Genomic DNA, 14,474 nt, shown 5'->3' with positions numbered 1-14,474 from the left:
ATACCATTGATAGCCATGCAGTATAGAATTCAGAAAAATTGATAAACCTTGAATTTAATTTTTATGGGGAAACTGAATAAAGAGCTTTATCGCATATTTTGTCAGTATAGAAATATATAAACATTCATTATACTAACTTATTATGTTGCATGGATGGGACACCAGTTTATAGCTAAGAGCTTGTTTATTTTGGCTCATTGATATTTTTAAAGACGCGTAGTTAGTTCAGTTCAGAATTAACTTCAGAGCACACAAAGCAGTTTATAGCTTGGAAACAAAAATAGCGAGTTTAGGAATTAATGTAATATATTTTCACCGAATAGTTATGTTTTATTGCCAAAAAGCAAACGATACTGCTTGTCATCTGTAGATGAGCTCATGAGAGACACGGTACATGTATATTAGATCAGCCTATTGGCGAATGTCAGATGTAAATACCTTTGAACAATCTAAACAAGTCTATTTTCGCAGTTAGACTACCTACACAGATGTTATGTCCTAGTTATTACTAGATCTAGATGCACTAAAATCAGTATTTTAGTATAATTTGTACTACTAAGGATAATCTGTAATATAATCTGTATAAAGTGTAATGCACTATAATCAGTATAAAGAATTTCTATAGTATATTTGCAAATAATCTATAAGTAGCTACAGTTCCATACATTACAAATAATATAAACATGCATGAATTAGACAATTGTTGTACCTCACTATATAAGTTCAACACATGCAAAGAATATCTGGAGAGGGGTTGGCCTGAATATTTGCCTTCGAAGCAAACAATTGTACAAACAACCTCGTACCCAGGGTCTTTTTACCTCTGCTCCTGTTGTACAAACAAAAAATTGATCGACAAAATTTATAACGGGATTAAAAATATATCTATGCCTTAGAATCCCGACCATATTTGAATATAGTATACAACGTGGCATGGAATATAGGAGCGACCCGTGGGATCGACCTTTGCTTGAAAATGCTGGTGTGGGACCGGTGACATGCACCCACACCCCGCGACATCCCCCTGGTGCATGTTCGCCCCCAAGTTGATCGGCTTTTTTTGTCTGTATATATAATCATCTCCGATTGCTTCCATGCATCTACCCCACAACTCACATAATTTTTCACGACATTTTTCGGACAATTCAGTCAGCTGGATGTCGGCGTATTATACAAGGCTTATATATGAGTTGCATTGATTTTTTACGCGACGGTAAATCGCGTTGTTCAGCTTTGTTTTAACTGCAAATAGGTCATATTTAAAAACGTAAAAATGCTCTCTTCTGAAACGCGGTGGCTTTAGGATATTAAATCATTTTAGATGATCTATGAAGTATGAAGATAAGAATTCTGACCGCAAATAAACTAGGAAAAATTGATTAAATTGCCGAACAGTAATAAGCCGAACAGTGCATGGGGCGAGAATTTTGAATCTTTTATGAAGTTCAGTTCACACGATTGTCGGATCACTTCTGACTTCTATATGCCTATGGAATGTAGTCAGTTATCGATAAAGCAGTTCTGCATGGTTTAAGTTGATTGATTCGCTGCTCATAAACATCGCAAGTCAACAGACGATAAAGCATCCGTCAGAAGTGAATTGGATCCAACAAAATAGGATCGCGCGAACAAACCTTGCGGTCTTCTCTATACCGCAGTATATACCCTAAAGGTTCACATCCAATTTTGTTGGATCCAATTCACTTCTGACGTATGCAATAAAGTCAGTTATTCAAACAGCAGTACTGCGTTGGTTTAAGTTGATTTAAGCAAGTCAACAGCCCACATACTTTGCAAGTCAACAGACTATAAAACGTCCATCAGAAGTGAATTGGATCCGACAAAGTTGAATCGTGTGAACGAGACTTAACGTTTATATTATATATATATACGGCATGAAAGTTCACATGAATTAATTTCATTTGAGTATACATTAAATTGGTACGCATATTGCCAACGTTGAAAAAGTAAATAATTTATTGAGATATTATTCACTATATCATGTAGTTATGTCAGTAAATGTTTTCATATATAAAGTGTGAAACATAACAAAGTTTCAAATTAAAATCCACATGAACTAAAAAGGTTTGCACGCACGCTACCATGCAAACACAAGGCAACATTTGTAAACATGTTCAATTAAAATTTGTATTCAAATTATAACCCTTGTGTGTTTTCAAGAGCACAACGAAAGCTAAAATTATCGATATAATGAAATGTGTGGTTAATTTGCCATATATATACAACTGCTTAAAAGTTTAACACGAAAACACTGTATCCACTAGAAGGAGACGATTAACAAATGTACTCATGTGAAATCCATGTGTCGAGAGCATTTTTCTTATTAATAATCCGAAACAAATCTTTTCATTCACAAATCATTTTCATTAGAGAGGCACCGCCTTGACCATAATTTGTTATCTCACTTAAACATATTATTTATACTTAATGACTGGCGGTCATAAACTTGTTGATTTATTACAAAATAATTCATCAGATAAAACAACAGAAACCACAGGCTGACCATGAGCCAGAAGAAAGGCATATACCACATGCAATGAATTGTGCCTAGTGCATGTTTCATCCTTTTAAGTAGTTCGCAATTCAATAGAAATTGGTTCGCGGACACATCAACATTTTGTGTTCGCCAATAGGTATGATTTAACAACAAATATTCTATAAAATTGTAAACCAAGATTTGTTTTGTAATATTTTGTAACATATATATATTTTGTAACATATATATATTCCTTTTAGCTACAAACTAGAGTATAGTACTGAGCTACACGTTTAAAAATCGGCCACTTAATTGATTCATCGCAATTTACTTTGACAGATGTAAGATAACATTGCGTTTATTTTATAAGGTCCACCGTGGTGAGGAAAACAAAGCACATTATCCACTGAATGTTTCCCTTATTCTTTTATAGGACTCGCGCAGTGAATGTAATTTTGAAAGGTTTTTGAAGTCTGGTGTCGCCATACAAGGAAAGGTCGTTAAGTTTACGTCGTAATATAAACTTTTAGGTTATCAAAATTAAGAGATAAAGGTTTCTGGAGTTCTATTGCCATTATATATCCGCCCGAGTCCATCCAACGCTGCATTAGTCATTTGAATGAGAAGTGGTCCATAAACAAAGCAAAGGAGAGGATACTATACAAGCGAATATAAAACTGGAAGAGCGAGTTCAGGACTGAAGTTTATCGCATTGATAGCTACCTTCGGCGGGCTTTGGAAAGATATTTGCAATGCTCACGTAATTTATACGTGAGTGACTGTAGTAAAGAGTCGTGACGTTAAATGCTGTTTTGTAGTTTGATAAGAATAGTTTCATGAATCTTTTGAAGATTGTGGAGAACGCAAGATACAAGTCTGTAATTTCGACGGTACTCGTAAGACTCGAGGGAAGCGTTCGTATTTAACAGAATCGTTGACTTGATTTGGATCATAAGATCAAACACATACTCAGAGATAAACCTCGAGGGAGGCAAAATTAACACAGCGAGAAGAGAACTCTCTCCGCGGTAGTAAAAAGCTGTGAAGATATCTCGTAACAATAGACATAGAAATTGGCTTATACTCATTGAAGCAGGAAAGCAAATTTAGTCTTCAATTGAAAATTATCGCGAAAGCAGGTATAACAAAGACGATAATTTGGACATCTAATTAACTGCCCTCGCGAATTCACTTCGAATGCACGCTTCGAACAACCTAAACTAATATACACCCACACGTTCGACACAAATTTGCAAGAATTAAACAGATCAAATTCGTTGCAGGTGGATATTAGGAGAAGTCATAAGAAAAGCAAGTCATTTGACAGGTTGTGCTTCAACAAGAATACTCGGCTAAGACTAATACGCGGACACATATCTAATATTTCCAAGACAACACAAGGGGATTCGGGGAAAATTATCGTTTGAAATAGGAGTCAGTAACAGGGACACGTGAAACAATTGGGTGGTTTGCACAGCTAATTTGTCATACTGTCATTTAGACGCGATATGCAAAGTGAGTTAGGTCAATAAACACGCCAGACATTAGTCCAGACAATATAGACATTAAAATAGAAACCTAGCGTTGGAACTTCTGTGATTCGAGGAAGTATAAAGTCTTTAGGAGGGAAAAGAATCTTAAGAGAGCAGTGTTCTTTGGAAGAATTCTTGAAGGCGATTTGCCAGAAGCATTTTTTTATTAATACAGCAGGTTTCGGAAGAGTTAAATATCCGCGAGCGATAATTACAACAAACTCAAATTCACAATTAAAGAGTTTCATCATTTAAATCATTTGAGAAATTAAATCATTTGAGAAAAAAAATCCGAACTACGTCAACAATGTCTAACACATCACAGGCTACGAATGAAACAGGCAAAGGACTTGTCCCAGAACCTCATATTTCCATGGTGATTCGTCTTACACTTTACGCTGTCGTCTTCGTGCTAACAGTACTTGGTAACATAATGGTGATCATGGTCATTATAAAAAACAGAAAACTCCGCAGTATCGAAACTTACTATTATGGCTACTACCTTCTGAATCTCGCGATTGCAGATCTCAGCGTGGCGCTGTTAGTCATCCCATTCACCGTTGTATATAACGAAAGCGGTGATTGGCCATTCTCAGCTTTCCTCTGCAAGTTAATACCCACGCTACTCGTAGCAAGCTTATGTGCATCGATTCTAACCCTTTTGGTGCTCACATGCGAACGATATTGGTCGATATGTTATCCATTCAAACCACGGTTAACACGAAACAAACTTTTCATAATCCTAGGACTTGTGTGGATTCTTAGTTTCGCGGCTGCTTCGCCCGAGTTAGTCGTATACCAGTTACGAGAAAAAGTCTCAGGAACTCAAATTCAGGAGAAATATCCCTGCGCTGAGCAGTGGGCAAATGACGAACAGCGACAAGCGTACACAATGTTCTTATTCATCTTTTCCTACTTGCTGCCATTAGTTATCATATTGACAGCGTATTTGAGAATTGTGTACGAACTACAAGCTTCAAGAACTCAGTGCTTCGGACCAAATGACAAAGACCATATAAAGAAGACAGTTAAAGTACTGATAATCGTCGTAGCAAGCTTCGCCCTCTGCTACCTTCCCGAGAAAGTATTGTTTATTTGGATAGACTATGGTTCTGGCGGAAAGTATCCTTATATCGATATTCTGTTGAAGTATTCGTACTTTTTTCAGTGGCTTAACTCGTGTCTAAATCCGATCATCTACGGAGCGGTGGATATAAACTTTAGGAACTTTTACGCGTCATTGTTGCGTCATTGTGCGGGGTTTAAAACGTACGGAGCTGACTTTAAGAGAAGACTCAGTGTGGCAAAGTCATCACGTCTAGGTGAGTGTAGGAGTTATTATTTCACGAATGTATGTGAACATTGATATAGAAAGTAAACATCAGTGAGTAAATAGAAACATGCGCATGAAGCCTTTCAGAAAGGGACAGGAAACTCTTTCAGAGGGGGAGGAGGGATCATGGAGACATGGGTCCTATTGTGAGAGGAGGAATGAGGATTAATGACGATATGACAGGATATTTAGAAAGATGAATAAGAGAAAATTCGAGAGATGAACCCCATCAGATAAAGCAGAAATGTGGATTAGGGCATATATATGACATTAATAACGGCTTATTAGAGAGAGGATAAGGTTATTAGAGAAATTAGAGAAGGAATAAGAATTAGGGCATATATGACAAGCACGCGTATTAGAGAGAGGGGGTGTTAATTAGAGAGATGGGCCCTATCAGGGATCATTGGCGTTTCAGGCAAATATAACGTGAAGGCTTACTGGAGATACTTAGTGAGAAAGACATTTACCACACTATTGAAAGGAGGGATTTTTGGAAGGAGGCTGCAAAGGAGCGTCGGGAGGATGTAAAGTAAAACAATGATTGTTTTTTCTTTTAGGGCTCGGTGATTTAACATCAGATATCTCACCTGATCACGTGTCAGAACATTTGGTCCAAAACGGCCACGTTAGCAAAGTATAGGCGCAACCATAATTATCAGATCAGTTTAAGCTAAATATTAACTGCTATAATGTAAATATATACAACACTATAGAATAAAATATCGAAAATATGTCGAAATATGCCTGCACTATCTGTCAGAAGTATTTGAGTGTTGGTGTTTATGATTGATGAAACGAAGGGGGGGGGGGTTTAACATTTTGCAAATACAAATGCATGCTCTGGGTGGGAAAAAATGAGCCCCAGTTTGATTTTGTTACCACGACGGAGAATGTGCGTGCAACATAAACTGCTCATCTCTTCATTTGAATAAACCAGGTGAACTTTATTTTGATCACGAGATATTTAGATTAGAATGATATCTCAGTGAGATAAATTGAGCGAATTCAAACACTTCAAAATCTTCTTTCTGTCAGTAACAGACGATTCAACAAACTCAACAACATTGTCTTTACAACATTGTTTAGAGTAATAGAATAGTGGAAGAGGTTTATCAACTCTCGTGATCCCTCTCACTAAAGAAATAATCTTATCCATTTACACTTTTAACGTTTCTACTCAACAATATCATTTTGACATGCAATTAGAATTTGGAGTTGAGAGGGTGGCTTAGTTTGTGAAAAACGTCTCTTAACAAATTTTTGTACTAAGGAAAATTTTGTTGGTTCGCGATTTTAAATTTCGCTGTTCTTGAAAATATCGTGTTAAAGATTTTGGTTGCAAATTCAAAACATATCTCAACGTAAAATGAATTACTATACATCAGGGGCCGGTTGTATCAAGCCCGTTTAGCTTAAACGGTGGTTAAGTTCAAAATAGAAAGCCAGTCTATCGTTTTACTCAACAAGCAAACTAAATGTTTTTAACATCAATACAAAGGCACTGATTACAAGATTGCAACTACATATTCAATGCATAATATTCAAGTTGACTCATTCAAGAGAGATGTAAGAGTGTTATTTAATTTTGACTTATCCACCGTTTAAGCTAAATACAACCGGCCCCAGCTATGCAACCGTCTCTGACAACCTCTTGGTCTTGAGGTCTTCCTCTTTTTCAGACTGGAATCCTATTTGAAGGTCTGCTCTATCCATAGGTTTTGGATCCCAACGTACTTTATGCCATGCCCATAATCCATTTACAATCTCTTGAGGTCACGAGTTGATAATCATTGTGTTCATGCTTGTGCCCTATTGATAAGTTACTAATATAAAAATATTTCGACTTCTTCTCATCGATTCCAAAAAGTCTTTTGATTCCGTCCTCTTTGAATAAGAGGATGCTCGGCCATTAGTCTAAAATAGTTGACGTCATAACCTAGTGATTGTTATCAATTTAATTATTTCAAAACATTCCTATGGAACCCGAAGGAGTATATGATATCTATCCAATTCATATTATCCACTTCTTGGCTCTATTCCAACAAGTTTGCAGTTAACACCGACAAGTTCTGGGGCCAATTATGTGAAACTCCTTAACTAAATTTTTTCATAGTTAAACCCTAGTTAAACTCAGAAATACACGACTCTGATCGGCCAATTCTGTCCTTAACTACAGTTAAAAGTTAACCAGTCTTTAATACAACTGCCCCCAGAAGTTTATCGTTGTTATTACAACATGTTCCAGCTTGGATTCACTAAGATCGTGCTCGTCCTTTCGCTCCCAGTTGCCAGGCCGTTCTTTACCACAAACTAATTGCTTGGGTGAAAAGGTTAAGTGATTGACGTAGCGTTTCACGGGAAAGTGGACGGAGGACATCGACAATTTGTGCTCATCAACAAATAGTAGACTGGTCTTTTTTATGTGAGAAAATATTTTAACCATAAGTAACATATATTGTCCTATAACTCCGTAAAATGCTCAATCTGCTGTATTATTCTGGATGGTCATCGATCAGAATTCAACCATTTCTCTCAGTCTTTTGAAATAAAAACTTTTATCTCATCTTTAACCTTTATGTTAACTCTCATCTCTCTAGCTTTTTCACTAAGTAGCGTTGCCACAATTTGGTGAAAATATTGCATTTTTTGCATTTTAGAGTAATAAGACATGCATTGATGCCGTCTGCGCATTTTGTATCGATTGTCGAAATAAATGCAATTTAAACCTAATTCACCAAAGCCAGGAGAATCATGATAATACTGAGATATCACACTTTTACACAGTGCCGTCATCTCCATTTGAACAAATTGTTTAATTTCTTATCTCTATTCACGAGACATTCCTGTATCCCTACGTAATAATTCTTGCAAAAGAAACGTTACTTTATAAGCCTTTTACGTGTGGGTGGTATGGATTGATATGAACAATCTTGATCTGTATGGCAAAATTTCTATCAATGCTTTAATATGAATTCCAAACACGGGACACTCACCCTCCCTCCCCTCCCTTCCCACCCTCTTCAGTGGGCCTCCTTCACAAAGCGAGAGCGGTGAACACAAAGACCAGGTACGGGAATAAGCTGACTTCCATAAATCTAATCCTAATCGTGCCATTCAAGGGGAGTAAGACCTTTTTTTACCATCAGCATTGGCCTTATCATATGCTAATTCTCTCAACATTATCCTTAACATTTATGCTAATGATTATGATTAAACATACGCTTGTCATTTGCGGCTTCGTCTGAGCAAACAGACTTTATATGGCATTGGTACAAGAATGGCAGCTAAATATTATAATACCCATACAGGATTTATGGATTATTAAGAATGTCATTGCAATACAGTAACCACAACGATAACACTAACCTAACAATACTGATTACAGATTTCTCTTGGAAAAAATGCAGTCTGACGGTTGGAATCTATTAACTTAACCAATTTAGCAATTTGAGGTGGTGAAAACGTTGAAGACAGTGGTTTATTTCACACGAAAATGTCATTCGTGACGATTCTTGACACCTGTGTGAACTTGGATTAAAGTTGCGTGCGCAGTACGCACAATAGAAGGTGATGTCACGCTTGAGGATAAGTACTCATTTAACATTTTATTAGTTTCCTTCCGCAGAAGCATTCATTAACAAATAGGGGCATAATCTAGATGTCACGCAAAATAGGAATTTAATTGGCTAAAGCACAAATAAATTGGTAAGGCTTAGCGAATCATTTCATGAGATGAAATAAGAACACCCCCCCGCCCTGTTTCTCGGTCATCGACAAATATTCCATTGTTTGGAACACGAGAGCAAAGAGGAAACGCGGAACATCAAGGCTGAAATCATTTGTCAACAGACGCCAAAATAAAGATCGTCCAAAGTATATTTAGGAGAAGTTTCGACTTTTGAACCTAAAAGAACCTTCGTCAGAGAAAGTGGAATAAGAGTTTGCCCTTGGTAAGTGAAACAGTAAGTCAGATCTAGAATTCTGGACCATCTGTTGCAGTTATGCAAAATTTCTATTAGCAGTATCTCTTTTGCAGGGGAATATGTCGTGAACCGGAAGTCGATCTGTTTAAAAACTGTCGAAGCTACTTCATGATGATTCAAAAATAAAAGGAATGACGTCTGACGATACAGAGAATTAAGATAAATACGTAAACCGATCTGAATTATCCGTGGAATTATCAGAATATAAGATAAGAACATCTGGCGGGCCATACCATATTGTACGCATGATGTGGGTAATTTCACTTGTTTGAGAGCCTAGCAACGTCGAGCTGTAAATAACTAAAGGGAAGGTTTTCAATGTACTTGAAAGTTTGAATGAAACAAATCGAAAATAGCCGGGAGATTAGAGTGAAATCATTTCATGAAAGAACCGCCATTGAGCAAGGTTTAGCAAGGAGAGACGCAACCAGGCACGTAGTTCACACGAAGATATCGGTGTTGCAAGATTACGCCGGACTTCTTAAATACAGCTGAACTGTATTGACTGAAGTTTCGTCTCGAAGTACGTGATTTTCACGCGATCTTTGAATTTCAAGCAAGTGAGACGTCTCTGTTTATATAAACTAATGGTATTATCGTAAAGTGGAAGCTGGAAGCGTTCAATTTGACACGTTTAGAAACAGATAATTGAGCGGAAAATGCAGTTACTCGAAGCACCGTCGGGCCAACAAATACGAAACACTTTGCAACCAACGAATAACACCCGCGAAGGGCTGGCAGCAGAACCTCATATTTCCATGGTGATTCGTCTTACTCTTTACGCTGTCGTCTTTGTGCTAACAGTACTTGGTAATATGTCAGTGATCATGGTCATTATAAAAAAAAGAAAACTCCGCAGTATCGAAACTTACTATTATGGCTACTACCTGTTAAATCTCGCTATTGCAGATCTCAGTGTCGCGCTTTTTGTCATCCCATTCACCGTTGTATATAACGAAAGCGGCGATTGGCCATTCTCAGCTTTCCTCTGCAAGTTAATACCCACGCTACTCGTAGCAAGCTTATGTGCATCGATTCTCACCCTTTTGGTGCTCACATGCGAACGATATTGGTCTATGTGCTACCCATTCAAACCACGGTTAACACGAAACAAACTTCTTTTGATCTTAGGCCTTGTATGGATTCTTAGTTTCGCGGCTGCTTCGCCTGAGTTAGTGGTATACCAGTTGCGCGGGAAAATATCGAAGACTCGTATCCAGGAAAAATATCCCTGCGCTGAGCAGTGGGCAAACGAGGAACAGCGGCAAGCGTATACAATGTTTCTATTCATCTTTTCCTACCTGCTGCCATTAGTGGTTATCTTGTCAGCGTATTTGAAAATTGTGTATGAACTGAAAACCTCAGAGGCTCAGTGCTTCGGACCTAATGAAAAAGACATTACAAAAAAGACTGTTAGAGTTCTCGTTATTGTCGTTGCAAGCTTCGCGCTGTGTTATCTTCCCGAGAAAGTATTGTTTATTTGGATAGACTATGGTTCTGGCGGCACGTATCCTTACATCGATATTTTGGTGAAGTATTCGTACTTTTTTCAGTGGCTTAACTCGTGTCTAAATCCGATTATCTACGGAGCGGTGGATATGAACTTTAGGAACGGTTACGCGTCATTTTTGCGACGTTTCGCAGGGTTCAAGAAAAAACTCCGAGTCTCTAGATCGTCAAGACAAGGTGAGTGAGTGAGTGTGGGAGGGATGGTATGATTCAGTGGTGGTTCCATCCCTGAATTTTAGGGGGAAGGTGCACCAGGTTGACTTGACAATGCATACCAAAGATGCAAACCTCTAGTCAAGTGCTTATAAGGTGCGATCCATTTAGGGCCAGGACCTGGTGAAATGCTTTTTGCAGCATTCTGACGGCAATCTTAAGAGAAATTTGACCTCATAAAAGTGCTACAATCATTCATACCAATTTTCAATCTCACAGATGTCTACACTTTTCATGAAATACCATATAATGCAACAGTTTAGATACTAAAGTCGAACACTTAACCAAATTTTGCACCCCCCTGCACCCCTCTTGTGGATCCACCACTGGCAGGCTATTATCAGAGTTTCTAGTTGAAGAGAACTGAACTGATCTACAAAAACGAGCTATTTAGGAGGATGAGCTTATTAATTCGGTAAATCTCACACAAGAGTTATTATAGGATTCTTTCATGCGTGTCTGGCTGTCAAGGAACTTGTTTTTGTAAGAGGCGGTTGCCATGCAGAGAAATTTTTCATATTTTTGGGAAGAGAGATAATATAATAACTACAATGAAACACGCAATTTGATTGGTTACTAGGCATGCAGGATAAGACAATCCCGCACGGAAAGTTTACAATGCCACTTTGCGAGGGATTTTTAAAATGTCGGACAATTTTAAACGTGAAGTTGTAAACAATAGGCAAGTTAAAACATGAAGAAGTCTGCTCCAACCACAGAAGATGATGTTGAAAAGTTAGTCGCAAATGCTCAGGCACAAAGCACTAAGTCGAAAAAAAAACCCAAATACTGAATTTGACCGTTGTTTCATTGTAGTTATTTTGAAACAGTTGAGCAATATCCCAAGTGCAGTATCACGCTATCCTGCACGGAAAACCATTTAGTATCCTTTATTCCTTAGAGAGGCTTATTAAAAAAGGAGTCCTATTAGAGATACACGGGACATTTAGGAAAAAATTAGGGAAGGGAAGTATTGGAGAGGTGAGCTTATGAGCGTAAATAGGGGTAATTAGGGATAAGGCAAAATATAATAGAAAAGAGAACGCCCCGGAAGAGCAGAGTTTATTACAATGAGAAAGAATGTTTGATGAGATGTATGAAAGAAGACCCAAATGAGAACAAGTTGGAGTACGAAAGGCCCCATAATTTAGGCCTGTTGAAGGAATAGTTTTTAATATGCCTATGTAACTTTTTTTTCCAGGGACAGGTTTTTTAACATCAGTCATCACACCGGAATAATATTCTGGACACTTGGTTACAACAAAGATAGACTGCCGATTGGTCAGTGATGATAGGACACTAAAAGAATGCGGTTTCTTCTGCATAATATGTATGATGTAAATTTAAAAATGTTTTGGGAGAGTCATTGCCCATTATTGTATATCTCAGAACCCTCAGACCCCCAGGGACGTTGAGCGATACGAGGGCTAAAGTGACAGATTTTCGTGAAAGGGCAAACTAGAGGTGTTTGTTAAAACTATTGTTGAACTTCGTTTCATCGTGTTCTTTCCAAGATAATTTTGGTATCAGCGAGATTTTCACAAGACGATTATTCTATACTTGAAGCTCGTTTGTTGCACCCTCACGTGCACACTTAAGATATAGAATGAAATCCCTTAAAATGAAAAGGCATCATTGCCCCCTTGCCCCGGCTCATAAAACTTAAAAACAAGAGGGGCAGCTGCCCCTGACCCCCCCTGTCCCAACGTCCCCACAGGCTCCTAACAGAACTAATATGTCTCATTTGTATTGACACTTAAATTAATCTTTTGTTGATGTCGCTATGGCAACTATATGGTTGATAGAGTAAGAACATAAACAAGCTTACCCCCTTAAAAAAGGAATTATCAGAATTAAATGAAAAACGGATATTTCCTTGTTTATCTGATCACATTTAATAGAAATCTGATTGAGACTTCCGAGCGCAATTGACTGCTTACTTTTTAAATCCAGATTACACAACAGCTTATTACTGCAGCTAGTTTGTGACCTCGGGTCAATTTATACCATATGCGGTCCTAATCAACACATGTATTGGCAATGCCATATGATAATATGGATAATATAATACTAGTTCATACAAAATTTGCAACTTTGCACCGGCTATATGTTTCACATTTATTTTGCAAGCAATCTTTATAAATTTCTTTTTGGGTTTTCATAACTTTGTGCTATATATGTATGTGAACATTTAAGCTTTTAGCTTTTTAACCAATCATCTGAACAGAGTGGGTGTCTTGGTGTGCCTTGAGAGGTTGAACCATACCACGCTGCCCCGCACACTCTTAGCCACAGATCTCTTTAATAATTGTTGAATGCAATGCATATTTCAAACTGCAAAGCCCTTGGAACAAAGCTGCTGATTGTAGGCCATGTGACACCGGATATATCAGTCATGTTTAAAAGATATCGGAAATGTAATAGGATTAACAAAATTTTCCAGTTTGGAAAGAAGATTGTCAAACTGGATTCTATATATGAACAGTGATGTTACATTTTAGGGCAACAGTCACTGCAATGCATAATATGTTCCTTTCCTCCTTTCACAATATACTTAAGTTTGTATTTGGCATCTGAGAACAGCAAAAGAATTTCACATATTTTGCAGTTGAGGCAAATTACACTAATTAAATTACACTACCACATGAAAGTGCTCATGGCCAGGTTTAGGAAGTGACAATCAACTGAATTCACCTTAACTACAACTACAACTACTGTGAAACGGATGTAAATAACTGTTCGTTTACACATAAAACATTTATGTTTAATCAATGGGGCATGCAGTTTACAGGTGCCTAGTGGTTATAGAGTATACATATATGCATTGATTGTATTTATCACAATGGAAAAACATTCTAAAATCAAAACTAGAGGTTGATAGGGAAGCCTGAATTGGAGCAGTAGGAAGAGAAATCTATGTGATGATGCCTTGATGGGTGGGTCAAGGGGCTGTTTCATATCTCTAGAAAGGTCAGACAGTGAAGGGTTGCTACAGGTAGCATCATCACCTGGTGGTAAGGTACTTGACAGCCTTAATGAACAATTGCAGTTCACAAGGTTGCAAAACATTTGCCATTTCTCAATATATATGACAAGCCCTCACTAAATTCAGAAATGCGTCGCAAATATTTTCTGCACAACCCCATCTATATAGTCAGTCTATCAAAAAATATTTCTACAGATTTATCGATGTGTTTATAGAGTTATATATAAAGCTTTCTTGTAATTGATCGTGCAACTTATTCAGCATAAAAACATAATAAAACAAACAACTAAAGGTCAATAGTGTGAGTATAATACAATTAGGTTAATACTTACCATATTTCGTCGAGATTCAATTGACGGAATCATAAAATGAAGTTCATTACTCATTGTTCATTTATGACAAAAATTGACAAATTAGG

General features: G+C 37.5%; 2 protein-coding genes and 1 long non-coding RNA gene across 6 annotated transcripts in view; 2 read left to right on the top strand and 1 right to left on the bottom strand.

Annotated features, from left to right (window-relative positions):
- LOC114531776 (neuropeptide FF receptor 2-like) overlaps positions 1 to 6,088 on the top strand; it is a 23,710-nt gene extending 17,622 nt beyond the window's left edge. For 3 of the 4 annotated variants that reach the window (XM_028553396.1, XM_028553397.1, XM_028553395.1), the window contains 2 exons: positions 2,931 to 5,351; positions 5,923 to 6,088. In XM_028553396.1, the coding sequence (XP_028409197.1) occupies positions 4,337 to 5,351; positions 5,923 to 6,005 (1,098 nt within the window). In that variant the 5' untranslated portion in view covers positions 2,931 to 4,336 and the 3' untranslated portion in view covers positions 6,006 to 6,088. The remainder of the gene's footprint in view (positions 1 to 2,930; positions 5,352 to 5,922) is intronic. The other variant, XM_028553398.1, reaches the window with a different exon arrangement.
- Positions 1 to 14,474, bottom strand: part of LOC114531780 — a 17,463-nt gene extending 2,989 nt beyond the window's left edge. The window contains exons 1-2 of the long non-coding RNA XR_003687885.1: positions 14,389 to 14,474; positions 10,650 to 10,731 (exon numbers count right to left, since the gene is read on the bottom strand). This is a non-coding gene — a long non-coding RNA (uncharacterized LOC114531780). The remainder of the gene's footprint in view (positions 1 to 10,649; positions 10,732 to 14,388) is intronic.
- LOC114531777 (neuropeptide FF receptor 2-like) lies at positions 8,561 to 13,091 on the top strand. The gene is made up of 3 exons (XM_028553399.1): positions 8,561 to 9,315; positions 9,402 to 11,034; positions 12,272 to 13,091. Exons 2-3 carry the CDS (start codon positions 10,008 to 10,010, stop codon positions 12,307 to 12,309), a joined length of 1,065 nt encoding a protein of 354 aa, XP_028409200.1. The 5' UTR covers positions 8,561 to 9,315; positions 9,402 to 10,007; the 3' UTR covers positions 12,310 to 13,091.

The sequence above is a fragment of the Dendronephthya gigantea genome, unplaced genomic scaffold (assembly GCF_004324835.1).
Source record: "Dendronephthya gigantea isolate DGI-Jeju-01 unplaced genomic scaffold, DenGig_1.0 000074F, whole genome shotgun sequence".
In the NCBI taxonomy this organism is placed as follows: Eukaryota; Metazoa; Cnidaria; class Anthozoa; order Malacalcyonacea; family Nephtheidae; genus Dendronephthya; species Dendronephthya gigantea.
The sequence above is the reverse complement of the archived record's forward strand: the minus strand, read 5'-3'. Positions and strand labels throughout refer to the sequence as shown.